Raw genomic sequence first — 16,081 nt, forward strand, 5'->3', positions numbered from 1 at the left:
AAATAATTCTTTATTGTGTGTATTCTAAATAAACAAGTATTATTTCATCATATTTTTAAAAGATTATAATAATAAAAATAATTGTTATTATTATCAGCAGCTGAGAAAACTGCCAAAGTACCAAAGTATTTTTTATTTGTTGAGATATTGTCCATATTTGCCCTGAACTAAATTCCTGAAAGTCTGGGCTTGATGTGACTGTCAGAGCTTTATCAGTCATACATCCCAGAGCTTAGAATATCAAGCAAAAAATGTCCGTCTGATGCTACAAATTTATTTTGTCACAGTAATCTGACATGTAATAAATTAGCATCAAAAAATGCTTATGTTTTCAACTAACAGACACCTCACACTAACAATCTGTGTCAAGATATCTGATGTGGGAGTATGATTTCAAGGCTGTACATTGAGAAATATATATTAAAAAAGCAGGCGCTATGTAAAATTTTTATCAAAACATGACCAATTTATAGAAAAATTGATTTATCGCTCAGCATTAAAACCTCAAGTGATTACATATTTAAGTAGCAAAGGGTCTTTAGAAAATAAAACAACATATTGAATATGTCATATAATTACTGTTTATATAATGCAACTGAAAGAGGCACTGAAAAAAAATTGTGTGTGTGTGTATATATATATATATATATATATATATATATATACATAGATAGATAGATAGGGTTTTTAGCATTAAGAAGGGTTCAAATCAAGGGTGTTTTCTAGTAGTGGCTTAATGTACATAACAAAAGATGGCCTAATGGTATGCAAATTACCCCAGCACTGCCATTTGGCAGTCTCTGGTAGAAAAAGGGGTCATATGAAAATCCTGGTAATTCTAGTGTTAGAGCACAGCACATGTCCATCAACACTGTACAGATTTAAATAAAACAATATACACTCAGAGCTTTCTTGGTTCTACCATGTGTTCTGTCACTATATAATTAATATAATAGCTTTCTATGTTGAAGACCTTTTTCAGTGACTTTTGGGACTTGTGTTGGGAGGAGGGACTTGTGTATACAATATACAATCAATTAAAATTATTTTTTATAATTATTTTTATAATCAAATGTTGTTATTTTGATTACCCTACATGACCTCTGTTTACAAACACGCCATTCTGCATTTTCTAGAGTCGATTCTCGCCTTCTGCTGTTGTAGTTGACAAAATTGACTTCTTGACTCCACTTGATTTTAACCAAAATTGCACCAACGGTATAGATAACTCAAGCATAATTGTTCACTAGAAGAACTGCACAGTCCCTGTAGTCTCAGGAACGTCAAGAAAATTCTTCGGGATCCATCACACCCAGGACGTGTACTGTTTGAACACCTGCCTTCTGGCAGACATTTCAGATCCATAAACACTAGAACTAACAGATTAAAGAACAGTTTCTATCATTCAGCCATCACTATGCTGAATGCTGCTAGTTAGTTTAACCTAGTTGCAATAAAATACAGTTTCATATTTACAATGCAGCTTTAAGTCAACACTGATTATTTTCTTTATCTATTTTATATCTTAGTTCTAAATTGATTAATTGTGTTTTATATTGCACTGGAAAATTGCATCTCATATTTTTTGAACAATGTTCCATTGTTACAGTGACAATAAAGATACTTCTTCTGAAACCGTCCCACATGAGGCTTACTTATGGTGTCAAAATAGGTTCTAAATTTCTGAGAACCAAAAAGGCAGAATCCATAACCAATGAATTACATTTTGTACTTGAGAAAACTCTCATTAACATTGAAAGATATAAAATAGAATATTTCTGTATGTAATCATCTATTTTGAGTTTAATATACTTGAAAAATCCATCTTTGCTTTTAGTCCGCCTTTTCTCATTTGCGCTTCTCCCAGTCTCGCTTTTGCCTCCAGAAGTTTCTCTCTTGGCTGCTGAAGTAAAGCCCCGCCCACCCAGTCCATACAGAACTCCCTAAACCTGATTGGAAAATCAGGAAAAGCCTCTATAACGAAATGTGTTACTAAAAGATATAATCGTTAAAATTAGTTGATATGGCTTACCTGTTTTTGCCGGTCGGTCATTTTCCAATCAGGGTTAGATTGATGCAATCATGCTGACGTAGTGGGGTGTTCAGAATTGGCTGGGTGGGCAGGGCTTAACTTCAGCAGCCAATGACTGTCTACATCCCGAACCCCGTCAAAAGTCAACAGCAAGAAACTTTGTCTCTGGAGCATACTGCTGCTTGGATTTTTTTTCCACATGTAACACAAACTACACCTTATTTCTCCATATGATTATCTTTAATGATTAAATATAGCACAGAAATTCACAAATTGTACAATTATCTGTAAATTTGTTAAACATAATATAAAAATAATAATCTTGTAAAAAATATGTGAAATATAGAAACTGCTGTTGAATATGCATAACTTTCGAGCTCTCAGACAGCATTGCTTGAGTATATGTCATTAATTAATTTGCCTTGGGCACTTACGAACCTGTTGCAAGTTCACAGGTGTTACTTCCTTGAACCAGTTTTGGTAGATACTACTCAATGTATACCATGAATAATGCATAAAAACTGCCATTTTGGAGATGTTCTGACCCAGCTGTATAGCCATCAAAATTTGGCAACTGTCAAAATTACTCACACAGCAACTTCAGGAACTCACTGTTCAATTGCTGTCTTATATAACCCCCAAATTGAGACGTACAATTTGAATATGGTTCTTTAAATACCAAAGATGTACCATAGGTTTAAGTTTATTAATCTTTCCCTGAAGGATTCTGCCTGAATGATACCATCTTCCAGCTGCTGGTGGCTCGCTACGCAGATCCAGACCTCACCATCCAGTTTGATGATTTTGTAGCCTGCTTCATGCGCCTAGAGATGATGTTCCGTGAGTAGAACCCTCATTCAGTGTCTCTCAGCAGATAAAAAAAAAATATATGAAGTAATAAAAAAATCACTGAGCAGCAGTAGATTTGAGTTGCATTTCAGTTTGTCTTTGTCTGGAAAATTTCACTTTACCTGATATACCTTTTTATTTTTCCCTTTCAACTTCTCAATCCAGGAATGTTTAAAAAGGTTGATGCACACAACACTGGCTTCATTGAGCTGGACATGAATCATGTGAGTTACAGAATTTTATTCACTGATTTTTTACAGTTTTGAAATTCAGTACTGACTTTCTCTTACAAAAAGTTGTCTCTCACTTTCTCTTTTTTTACATTTTCAGTGGCTGTACTTAACTATGGTCTAAATGATGTCCTCCAGAACACAGTGGATAAGTTAAAACATGATTATCATTAATTCACAATTGCTCAAACATGTTTTTTCATTCAAATTTTTATATCAGTTAACTCACTGCCATTTGAGAGTTGAAAATTGTTCCCTCAGTATTTGGCTGTGGTTTATTGCAAGAGATTTGTGTGAAAGCAAAAGTGAAACTATGGTGAAACTACATTTATACTGTAACAAGTTTGAAATAGAAACTGTATGAAAGTTTGTATTCGATTTGTTTGAATTTTAACTGTCTATTTTTTAAAAATATATTATTCTGATGAATTAAAAAACCAAGGGAGATTTTAGTTGGAACATGTGCAATGGTGAGAAGGTCTAATAATAAATCTTAATAAATGTCCATTATTTGGAGATTGCCTCAAAAGCATAATATGATGGGAGTCCTTTTGTAGGTGCTACGGATTGAGGGTCTAAGATTTTGTTTATGAGGAACTCTATTAGCATTTCTGATATTGACCACTTGTACCTCCTCTGTCTCTGTTTACTTCTGAATTAAGTTTGCATGTATTTTTGTTTGTTTGTTTTTTATTGGTGTGCGGGGTGGGGAAACTGGGTAAATTGTTGCTTTTCAGATGGATGTGACAGATAGCCTTTATTTTTAAACACTATGCCATGTTATGCTATATTCACATACTTTGGTATAAGTACCATTAAACTTTAATTTTTAACCGATATTTGACTGATTTTTTTATGTGCTTTGAACATAGGATAAGGTAAGCTGTCCTTTGCCCCATTTTAAAGGGGTGACCAGCTTCTTGAAGCCCTGCATCCAAATGATTTAAGAATGAGAGATAAATTAAAGACATATAGCCTAGCATACTGTACAGAGACCATTTGTTTTTACCTGTTTCCAGGACACAAACAACCTGGAAAACAAGCAAATGTTGAAGTAACAAAATCTGAATTTTATAAAAAGTGTTTTATACTTCATGGTCCACGGCAGCCACTCGTCTTATCATTTTTTCCCCCAATGGGTAAGCATGGTGCTATTGGCCAGAGTCTAAATGACTAGATGAAAAATCAATTGCTAAGGCATTATTAATTTTATCTGTTGAGAGTTTTAAAATTAAAACCTCATAAATGTCCCACATGTTGAAAACCCCTCTTTAGTTAAAGTTACTGTTTGAGCAGATTTTTTAAACACTTTTATACATGTATTGTATTATACAAATGTATTGTAGATAAATTCAGGCCCTGAAGGCAATTACATGGGCATGACGAACTTTGTGGGCTGCTCTGAGTGGATATATTGAGCTCTCAGTCATTTTTAGGAATGGAGCGGACAGACATATTTTACTCTCACCTCCTCGGTTTGCTCTGAGTGGGCATCCTGTCCCTTTGATCCTTCAGTCCATGCTGCTCTGAGTGGGTATATAGGGCTGACAATCATTCTTTAGTCCCGCCCCCTAGGGCGGGGCAGTCCAATGCTGCAGTCTGCAGATTTGTTTTGATGACTTCATTCTCATCCTCTCACTCGCTCCATCCAAAGTCTATGCAGAGAAACACTGAGCCTCGCCTCAGGGAAAGTGGGACGAAGGAATAAACAGTGGTAGGTTTGAACTATTTTACTTGTTTATGAAGCGTGCCACGTTGATAATTCAGCTTAGGGCCGTTATGTAAAGCGACGAGTTTACTGTAAATTCACAGCGTTAGCAAGAGGAGCTAATTCAGTCCTGGTTGCTAGACCATTTAGCTAAATGTGATAAAACAAGGTGAACATATCTTCCAAACAATAAAACCTTTCTGGTGCTTCTAGCTCTCTCTTTATTCATGTGTAACCGTATAACATGTCAAAATGGACCCTCGCATTCGTAGCTCACTGTTAAGTCATGCTATTACAGAATGTATGAATTATTTATCAGTAGGATATGGTTTCTCTTTGCTTAGTAGGTTTTGTTCAGAAGCCAAATAAAAGAGAACTTTTCACCGTTTGCCAAATACTATTTCTAAAATCAAGGGTATTCATAGGGGTTGTGCCAGCTTTGCTACAGTACAAGTTTGAACTCTTCTGGAAAGGCACTGCACTCGTTCATCAACAATTCATTGATTCATGAAAATAGTAGTCTTTAATAATATTAGGAGGAGAGGGTTGCTTGGTGTTGAACATGGTAGCCATAAGCTCATGTGTGCCTGTTCTTTTTGGTTTTATGCTTTTTGTCTATAAGTTTCATGTTAAAGCAGTTGAATCCACTAATTATAAATGTTGGTGATAAAGTGTACTGAGATATGGTTCTGTATATAAATAGACATGTATTTATTCTACACTGTAATCTACTGGAGACATTCTCCCACTCTTAGGAACGTGTCTGTGTATTATGTGTGTCATTTATTCTTTGTTGTTGGCATATGTCTATGTGTTTGTGATCTGATCTCTGGTGAAATGTGGCCCCCAGATTCTCTAAGCAGTCTCTCTCTCTTACACACACACACACACACACACTTGCTCACATCAGCATGCAGTGACGTGCTGAATCACATTGTCAGGCCTTGATTTCCCATATCACTGGCCAGCACAGGAGACAGCTCTTTGTCTGGCCACTTTGATCTTAACTCATTTGACCACAGTCTGCAATGTCATTCATTTTTGTCATCTTCATCTCTAAGAAAATAATCTGGCAAATCCATTATGCTTTTCTAAAGCAGGGTTTCTCAATTTATTTTAACTTTAGCCTCAGTCAGATATTTAGGAAAATAGACCAGGGGCACCCCTAATGGAACGTCCTTAACCGTAGTTATCTAGCCAACACATTAATCCTGCTTTGTGGAACAGCCCCTGTTTATCAGGAAATGTTTTTGCAAGCATGAGTGTTCAATGAGAAAATGTATAATATATTATTAATCAAAGGTGTTTAGACCATGCACGGTGTGTTTAATATTTTTTGAAGGACCACACTTTTTTCACTTGTTTTTCATTTTGTTGTATGCAAATAAGGTTAAACTTTCCAAACATACTTCACATTCCTAGCCCAAGCTGCAAAAACAAACATGTTCATTGTTATTTGTGATGTCATGAAACCAAATGTTTATATATTCATTTATTCATCATACATTGTTAAGGCCCACCCCCTCATGTTGAAGTGATGATTATTTCAGCCTTGGCAATTTATTTATTTTTAAGTTAATAATATGGAACAGTTGCAGGTTGCATATATCAGTCTTAAAATAACAGTGACATTAATGTGTTTAAAGGGGTAAAATGGTTTGAAACTTAACGTTACAAGATATTCAGTCAGGTTTTGATGCACAAAAAACATAAATACATAAATTTAAGAAAACACAAAATTTACATAGAGAAACAAATGCATTGCGTTGGCCCAGTATGATGAAGGTGCAGGTTTCATTTAAATTAATTAATCTGAAACAGAAAATTAATAATAATAATAATAATAATAATAATAATAAAAAGCCCCCACTCCTTTATTTCACAAAATGGTACCAAACCTGTGAGGATTTGAATTGCTACTAACAGAACACCCATGCTTAGCTCAGCATATTTGAAATAAAATAATGACCAGCTGTGTTATGTTAGCCAAGAGACGCCAGCTCTGGTTAGCATTCTGATTGTGATGAGTCGAGAAAAAGCGGCTTCTTTAGTGTGTGTGTGTGTGACAGAGAGACAGATAGATAGAGGGAACGAGCTCCGCTCCAAGTGTTTGGTGTGTTTTCCTAGGTACTGCATGGGTTTCCTCTGGGATGCTCTTGTGTCCTCCCACTGTCCAAAAACACGTTGGTAGGTGGATTGGTCTGTTCAAAATGTGTCTGTAAGTGTGAGTCACCATGTGAACGACTGCCTCCCCCTCCAGGGTGTGTTTCTGCCTTGTGCCCAGTGTTTCCGGGAAGCCTCTGGATCCACCATAAATGAACAGGTTACAGAAAATTAATTATGAATGAATTACGCAATACCCCCCACCCCACCAACCTCTCCCTTGCCTAATCAAATTTAAACTGCATCAATACCAGTAATGGCCCCAGTAACATAGAGTTGTGTATAACCTACCATAATAATGGCTACTTGCATATTTTTCTAGCATTCAAATTACTTTGAAATGGAGGTCACGTGATGAAAAAAATAAAATAAAATAAAAAAACACGTTTTGCCAGCCATGCACTTGTACAGTTTTTTTTTTCTTTCTAGTTATTCAATATTTCATTAATGATTTATGCCTGATTTTGTTGGTTATTTTCTGTCATAGTGTTGTGCTATGTGCTGAACTGAGCTTTCTGTCTCTTTAAGCCAGAGGCTGTAACCAGGAATTTCAGGTATACACACACACACACACACACACACACACACACACACACACAAACACACAAACACTTTAAGTCTGTGGGTTGGAGCTTCCTGTTAACAGCAGCAAGACTGGTTGACATGTGCTCATCTGCTTGATAGAGTTAAAAATAACAGGCTGTGTCCAGGCACTAATTAATCATGAGATTAAATTAGAGTAACAGGGAGACTCTCAAATGGAAAAAGCTTTCCTGGCTGGACCAAACCTTAACTGGTTAGTTTCCAAAACAGGGATTATACCTTGTCTTAGACTGTACAGTACTGCTGTGTCTGCTTCACTTGGACCGATTCAACACACACTAACACACCACCATCACATCGGTGTCACAGCAGAACTGAGAATGACCCATTACTCAAATCACACTCGGGTTGCTGACCATGTAGGCATACAAATATGTTCTAAAAATATTTTTGAGTAATGTATATTTGTAATTTAACATCATATGTTCTCCTGTTCTTGTCATTTTATGGTAATTGCTGCATAGTATTAAAGAACAATTGTCATTTTATTTTTAATAAATATACTACAAATAAAAAAAAAATTACACTACCTTCGCAAACACTGACATATCTTTAACTGCCACACCATCTTTAAATAGTCTAAACCAAAACACAAACATACTTTTGGATACATTATTCTCCCCAAGAACAGAACAAATCGATGCACATGGATCTCATAACAACTTTAATGATTAATAAATTCTTTTTGCTTACCTTTTTCAAACTGCTTAATTTCTAGATAATTTTTTATTGAATAAAATGACAATTGTCATTTTTAATTCTATGCAGCATTAACAGTAAAATTAGAGCAGATAAATGTTTGAATATATATTAAAATTGGCTGCAGAAATATATATAAATTTTTTTTCCAAATTCTCATTCTGTTACCAATATCATTGTGATGTTGTTCATTGATGCTTTGTTCTTCTCATTTCTCCCGGCTGTAGTCAGTGTTTTATCTATGCATGTTTCTTTGAAGGCTACTCAGCGTCTAATGACTGTCCTCTCAACAAGTGTAAACAGACAAGTGTCTCTCTCTGTGTCTCGTCCTCTCTTCATTTTTTTTTCTCCGTTTCTCTCTGTGATTTGAGCTGTGCTGCTGCTAATGGTTATGTGCTCAGCTCTAGTAACACCAGTCTACATACACACACACACACAAACCACATACCCATCCCAATACACACTCAAAACAATATGTTTTATTCTCTCTGTCTCTCTCCTCTCTGTGTTCCTATTCTTTCTGTCACTGTACAAAGCATGTAGATTAGTGTCACCATTTATATCTTTGAATTTGATACACTTAGCACACTCAAATTTTGGACAGATGCATCTTTTCCACTGTGTTGCATCACTTTTCCTTATTTATTATTATATCCCTTAATCATGTGGGAATTAAGGGTACCCTTTGTTAAAGTTTTGCAAGTGGACTTTTTGCCCATTCTGGCTTGATGCAAGACTTCAGCTGCTCAGGATTCTGTGGTTTCCATTGCCTGATTCCTTTTCCTAATGCGCCATAGGAGACATCTGGACTGCAGAATGGTCAGTTAAGCACACACTTTGTTTTGCCGACTTTGTTTTACAAACATGCTGTTTATATATGTGATGCTCTGTGAAGGACTGGCGCTCCGTCAACCCCGAACTGGACAAGCGGTTACAGACAATGAATGAATGAATTAATGAACATGTAGTGTGTAAGGTATTGTATTTGTAATAGAGCCATTGTGTAACGCAAGACAATTTCAGAGGACTCTGAAAATAAAAGTGTATTGTATTAAATAGATGGCAGCCTCAACATATTTAAAATAAAACTGTATTAGTAAATAAATAATATCTTACTACCTCTCTTGTCATGAATGTGGCCCTATTGGCAGATATAGCATTAAATACAAACTAACTAACTAACTAACCATGGAAATCTCACATATGCCACTGTCACTGATGTATTCCCCATACCATGAGAGATGTTGCATGTGAAAGCATGTCAGTGGTCAGTTAAATAAATGTTCAAGAGGTTAGAAAATTCACATATCTTTGATTTTATTTCAACTTACAAAATGTCCCAGCTTTTCTGGAAACCGAATATGTATAAATAATCAAAAGAATCTTTTTTGTGTGTGGTATCAACTGCTAATATGATATTTAAATAATGAAATGAAAGAATAAGAAACATGAAGAACACGGTCATACAACAAGTACAGTCAATTGAACAATAAAATAGATGTCTTTGCTAGAAATAGCTCTCTCCCACTCTCTCTCTCTCTCTCTCTCTCTCTCTCTCTCTCTCTCTGATTCTTGGCAAAACTATTTACCATTATATTTTTCCCCTCCTTTCTTTCTGTTTTTTTTGTCCCCCACCCATCTCTCTCTCTCTCTCTCTCACACACACACACACTCTCACTCACACACTCTCTCTCACACACACACACACACTAATAAGTACATATTCTAACCATGTGTCTTGTATTTTGTGCATGTGTTGATGTAGCATGGAGCTGTTTGGTGGGATGTCTGCGAGAATTAATCGTGAGCGTCTGCAAGCTGAAGGAGTAGGCTCTAATGAACGAGCAGTCAGGTTCCTGGGTCAGGAATATGAGACACTAAAGCAGGAGTGTGTGGAGAGTGGCCAGCTGTTTGAGGACCCCTGCTTCCCTGCCCAGCCTCCATCTCTGGGTTTTAAAGAGCTCGCACCACACTCCTCTAAAACCCGTGGCGTCACATGGAAGAGACCAACAGTGAGTCAGAACAACACCCCACATCACGTAAATGTAACAAAACATGACAGATCTATCTCATGAAAATGAGTAAATAATACTTGAATAATAAATTGTGCTTCAGCTAATTCCAAAGGTACTGATTGGAGCTCAAGCACTCCAAAGTATACCTCTCTTGCCCACACTTGGCACTCAGTATATTGCCACTGGGCAACCTGTTCTATAGATTTATGTTTTTTATTAGAGTGCACCACTATAATTATAGCAGTGTGTACAATCTTTCAGCCATTCAATCATTCAATCATTCACCATTGTGGCCAAAGATGTTCAATGATGAACGTACAGTGTGTATAATTCATTCATAAAAAAACATGGTATGAAAAGAGATGGTCTGGGTGAAGACACCATGCTAAATGCCAAGCATGAGCTAGAACTATATTATGATTCCCAGCACTGGGCTGTGGAGCATTGGACCTATGTTTGCTGGTGTGATGGTAGAAAAAGGGGTTAAAAGGCCTAATAAGAACCTTTATTTCCAAATAAATTTTGAAGGAACAGGTACCTGCAATATTTTGGATTTATATAGTCAACATCTGATCAACAAAGGTATAGTGAATGAAACTTGGATTAATTACATTTTACAACCAGATCCTCCAAGGATTAGCTGCCCACTGCCTTAAGCCAAGCACCTAGTTGGGGTTTAGGCTAAAATGTAAGTTCCATTTTGTATATTATTTTCTCAGTATTTTTGTAATATTATATTTTTGACCAATTGCATTTATTTAATTTGACATTATGGGTTTATTGTGTTTTGGGCATTATGGACAAAGCATCTGTTTATTTCAGTTTGATGATTTACAACTTTCACTTGGTCTTTAAGCAACTGTATGTCTCCAGCTGGGAATGTATCACATCAAAGAAAGTTAACAATGGTATTAATATAAACAAGACACAGAATTGTGCCCTGTGGCTGCAGTTTGATTTCTCATGAGTATCCAGTATCTTGCTGGTTAGCTCTAGTGTTAGCTCATTATCCCTTTGTTATCTTTAGCCTTGCTACTTTTTGTGATTTTCACACACTTTTTGTGAAATATATTGCCTCTAGTCCTCACAATTACCATAACCTAATAAAATAAACCTGATATTACACATTAATTGTGGCATAGAAGAATTTTTCACTTACCGACTGACTGATATAGCTTTTTGAAATGCATGCTCTTGCTATGTTTTTATGGCCTAGTCAAACTCTAAACTACTTGTTTTAGGTTTGTGTTAATGATACTATCCCAGCTCATGACCGTATCAGTCGTCAATTTTTAGCCTAGAAAAACCCTTTTTACAAAATTCAGAAGATGTTTCCCCATCGCACGCTACCTCTTAGTACTGTTGGCTTCTTGAAACTGGTCTACTGTGTTTACAAAGCCCTTGTGTCTGTAAATGAGTAAATAAATACATTGTCTCGGTCTGGTATGTTAAACTGGAGTATTTTAGAGAATGGAGAGAAGTCCAAACATTGAAATGAAACCTAGCACAAACTGAAATGAGGATATTGCTGCTCCATAGGTGTGTAATATTGACTTATGTTTGCTGTTCCTAGTTCAGTAATGTGTGCTGCTGTTGCCTTGTACACACTCAGCTCACACACAGAGTACTCTATTCCAACTGAGATGTATGTATGGATGTATTCTATTCCTATTGAGCTATTCGTCATATTATTACTAAATGATCAGGCTGCATTAAATCCACACATGATTTGTACATGAGAGGTTCTCAATTCAGTCTTTGAGGATTCCAAGCCACTCCCTGCATTTGTTCAGTTCCAGCTTACATGTCAGGGTTTTCCCTGGATTATGTTTGAAACCTCTGCTGAGGAAAAGGCTGAGATCACCTGAGGCCTTGACAGTTAGATGAGTGGGCAATGAACAGATAAATGAATCTTTTAAGGCCAGTGATAGCAAGTACGTTTCTCAATGAGATGTGAACAATTTTCTGTGTGGACAGTTTTCGTGTGGGTGTTTTTGACATTTCAGGCATAGTTTCTTTTAGGAAAGTCCTGGAAGACTTATAAAAATCGGCATGTTTCACACTAAATATCAGGTCTCAACAGGATTTTGGATACATTCTTGACAAAAAGTCCCACACCACAAATCTTGCATGAAACAGCATGATCTTGCACATGATTGTAAATATGAAAAATTGTGCACCTGGCTGCTCTTGTTGGTGCTATTCTATGTTATGAATAACTAAATTAATACAACCAAGCCAATCTATAAATGAAATGTCAGACAATAATGCATACTTTCTTTATATATTTTGCACCTTCTGCTGGAGATATGTTACAATAGGTAACAATATGTAAGATTGTGTGAAAATATGAACAATATATATATATATATATATATATATATATATATATATATATATATATATATATATATATATATATATATTCATTCATTATCTGTAACCGCTTATCCAATTCAGGGTCGCGGTGGGTCAAGAGCCTACCTGGACTCATTGGGCGCAAGGCGGGAATACACCCTGGAGGGGGCGCCAGTCCTTCACAGGGCAACACAGACACATTCACTCACACACACGGACACTTTCGAGTCGCCAATCCACCTGCAACGTGTGTTTTTCGACTGTGGGAGGAAACCGGAACACCCGGCGGAAACCCACAGGGAGAACACACCAACTCCTAACAGACAGTCACCCGGAGCGGGAATCGAACCCACAACCTCCAGGTACCTGGAGCTGTGTGACTTTTTTTTTTGCTTGCTCGCTCCCCTAGTGTAATTCATTTTTCCAGCACTACTGAAATCAGTGGGGAAGGGATGGAGTTGAGGTGGGTTCCTGCCCTCCTCAACAAGTTACATAGTTCAGTTTCTGCAGTGGAGCATCACAATGATTTTATTGCTGTAATTTTAAGGCGTATATATTATATAGTGTTCCTTTAAGCAACATATTAAGCTTGATTTTTGACATATCAACTTTAACTGTTTGTATGCCCACACTGTGTTATTAACCAGGCTGCTAATGGCTGAAGCACATCCACAACTGTGTCATAGGTTATCTCGCAGTAGAACCACTCACAGTCATAAAAATCAGACGTTCAGAAATTTTGGAGGGCCACCATTCATCTTGGGAGTTTGATAGGAAGGATGTGGATTGACTCAGAAGTGCAAAATCTGGGTTAAAATTATTTCTTTTTGACTGTAAGAGTACTGAACTCCATCTTGATGTGGTTCTCATTTTCAGGAGCTGACTGACAGTCCTCAGTTTATAGTTGGTGGAGCCACACGGACAGACATCTGTCAGGGATCTCTTGGTGAGTGTTTATTGATATAAGACTGATTTTTTCTTTTTCTTTATTATGCTCTTACATTGCTGTATGTTCAGTTTCTAAAGTATGTTCTTAGTTAAATAATTTAGTACTAGAGCTCATATGTCTTATATAGCAGGTCATGTCACCAGATGAATTGTAAACAAATTAACTGATCAGTTGATTAAGGCTGTACAACTACAAAAAACTATGTAAACAGCCACATCAAATTTGCAGATTACGACTAGGACTTGGAACAAACTTGAATCCCATTACTTATTTTTAACCCTTCCCATTTTTGAGTGTTATCTTGACCCTTGGAACTGAGTTACAAATTGTAATGGTCAAAATCATTTCGTACGAAATTGGACAACCCTTCATGATCCTCAGAAGTCATCAGAACACACACAAATACAGAGGATTTATTTTTTGCACTTTAACAGTAGCCACAGTAGGTAGAATGCAATTGTGTTGCTGTTTAAGTTAGAACAGGAAATTCCCTGCAAACTACTAGTGATGTGTTGTGCTTGATATGAAGTAAAGCAGGGGTCCTCAAACTTTTTAATCAAACGGCCAGCTCATAGTTTTTCAGTCTTTCGGGGTGTTTGGAATGCAGCCAGAGAAGAAAACATCTAGAACAAAACACCTTGTCATATATATATTGAAGTTAAATTTGTTAATATGTCGAGACTAAAGTAATAATATTTCGAAACTGTAAAGTCACTGTGTAGTACGGCATGACAGCTCGTTCTTCTTGTGCATATAAATTGAGTTTTACGGTACACGTGTGTAAGTGCATAGGGAAAACTTCTTGCTGACAAGCACAGATATTGAACACAACTGGACCTACCTTTTAAAGGTGCAGTTACACTCTTTGTACCTTTAGGAACAATAATGTAACCTATATTTCTGATAGTATAGAATAAAATAGCATACTGTAACGTAACCGTGAGGTAATGAAAGAATGCACCCGAACACCAGCATCTTTTCACACAAGCAGAGGATGGAGTCTAGCAATAACACACAGATTTTAAAAATGCAAACTTAGAGACTTGATATGTGGGACAAAGCTGAGATTGGGATACAACAGGACACAGGTGATCTCATAGAGTAAAGGACTGGCTGACAGAGGTAACATCAATAATGAGTGAACAATCAGAAAAAAACTTATTTGGTATCCATCCATCCATCCATTATCTGTAACCGCTTATCCAATTTAGGGTCGCGGGGGGTCCAGAGCCTACCTGGAATCATCGGGCGCAAGGCGGGAATACACCCTGGAGGGGACGCCAGTCCTTCACAGGGCAACACAGACACACACACATTCACTCACACACGCGGACACTTTCGAGTCGCCAATCCACCTGCAACGTGTGTTTTTGGACTGTTTTTGGACACACCAACTCCACAGTCACCTGGAGCGGGAATCGAACCCACAACCTCCAGGCCCCTGGAGTTGTGTGACTGCGACACTACCTGCTGCGCCACCGTGCCGCCCTTATTTGGTATAAAGGTTTAACTCAATTAGGTAAAACAAAAAGGTCTAGTGTTATTAAATTCTGGATTTGTTCAAGTGAAACATCTTCTGCAAGTCTTCAGTTCCGTAATAGGACAACAAGTTCTAGAATGACTCCATTATAGAAATGATCAAGACCTGGAATTATTTTTACACTTAGGTCCCCGTACATTAATGACATGCTTTTATTTATAATGTTCCAGTTTTGTGTCATTCCCATTTGCACCCTCTAATCATTATTGTTTACTTCCTTAAAATCCTGTTCCTGAATCATGTATAAAATATACTCTGCAACATCTGTCCTGTGTGAAAACTAAAACCATATCAATAAAAATTAAAGCCTCACTGAAATGTTTTGCTATGCTGTGTCTTGTTTGCACAGTCCTACAGTTCACTGGAATAGTTTGCCACTACTACCTTAAAACATGTCCTCTGATGTTGTTTTTTTTTTTTTTTTTTTACGCACGACTGCAAACACAGTTGAAGCTGATATACTAATTTTTTTTATTGTAGTTCACAGTTAACCATCCATGTATAAATTCCAGGGTAGTTACACATGTGCCAAAAGTGGCTTAAGTCAATTTTTTTTAATAATATCCTGAGGTAATGAACAAAGCCAAAAGGCACCTGAATCTCATTTCTTCTAAATTTCAGAAGAAATGCTGGTTGCCCAGCTGTCAACAAACACAATAGAGTACATGTCCATTTTCATGGAAACCTGTTCTGTGTGGTGAAATTCTCATCTCTTTTGCAAGAGTAGGTGGAGTTGCAAGTCACAGCAATGAAAAAGATCGTAGGACAGACTTTTGCGTGGTTGGAAAAGGACCAAGCCAAAATTAGTTGCACAGTTGTGGGCGTTACAGCAGAGTCTCGTAGGAACACGGGTGATGGCACGTCAAGCATTGGTGTAATTATCACCCTCAGACTGGGATAAAGTGCTCGGGTTTCACTCTTGAGTCATAAATACA

The 16,081-nt window shown here is 36.9% G+C and overlaps 2 protein-coding genes across 2 annotated transcripts in view; both read left to right on the forward strand.

The window, feature by feature from the left end:
• The window catches only part of LOC136676249 (calpain-2 catalytic subunit-like), a 35,479-nt gene extending 31,537 nt beyond the window's left edge, over positions 1 to 3,942 (forward strand). The window contains exons 19-21 of the mRNA XM_066653108.1: positions 2,756 to 2,872; positions 3,047 to 3,105; positions 3,212 to 3,942. Coding sequence (XP_066509205.1) covers positions 2,756 to 2,872; positions 3,047 to 3,105; positions 3,212 to 3,235 — 200 coding nt within the window. The 3' untranslated portion in view covers positions 3,236 to 3,942. The remainder of the gene's footprint in view (positions 1 to 2,755; positions 2,873 to 3,046; positions 3,106 to 3,211) is intronic.
• A 744-nt stretch (positions 3,943 to 4,686) lies between these two features.
• The window catches only part of LOC136676614 (calpain-1 catalytic subunit-like), a 42,962-nt gene continuing 31,567 nt past the window's right edge, over positions 4,687 to 16,081 (forward strand). Inside the window, exons 1-3 of the mRNA XM_066653724.1 lie at positions 4,687 to 4,825; positions 10,050 to 10,296; positions 13,534 to 13,603. Of these exons, the coding sequence (XP_066509821.1) occupies positions 10,051 to 10,296; positions 13,534 to 13,603 (316 nt within the window). The 5' untranslated portion in view covers positions 4,687 to 4,825; position 10,050. The remainder of the gene's footprint in view (positions 4,826 to 10,049; positions 10,297 to 13,533; positions 13,604 to 16,081) is intronic.

This window comes from Hoplias malabaricus, chromosome X2, assembly GCF_029633855.1.
Source record: "Hoplias malabaricus isolate fHopMal1 chromosome X2, fHopMal1.hap1, whole genome shotgun sequence".
Classification (NCBI taxonomy): Eukaryota; Metazoa; Chordata; class Actinopteri; order Characiformes; family Erythrinidae; genus Hoplias; species Hoplias malabaricus.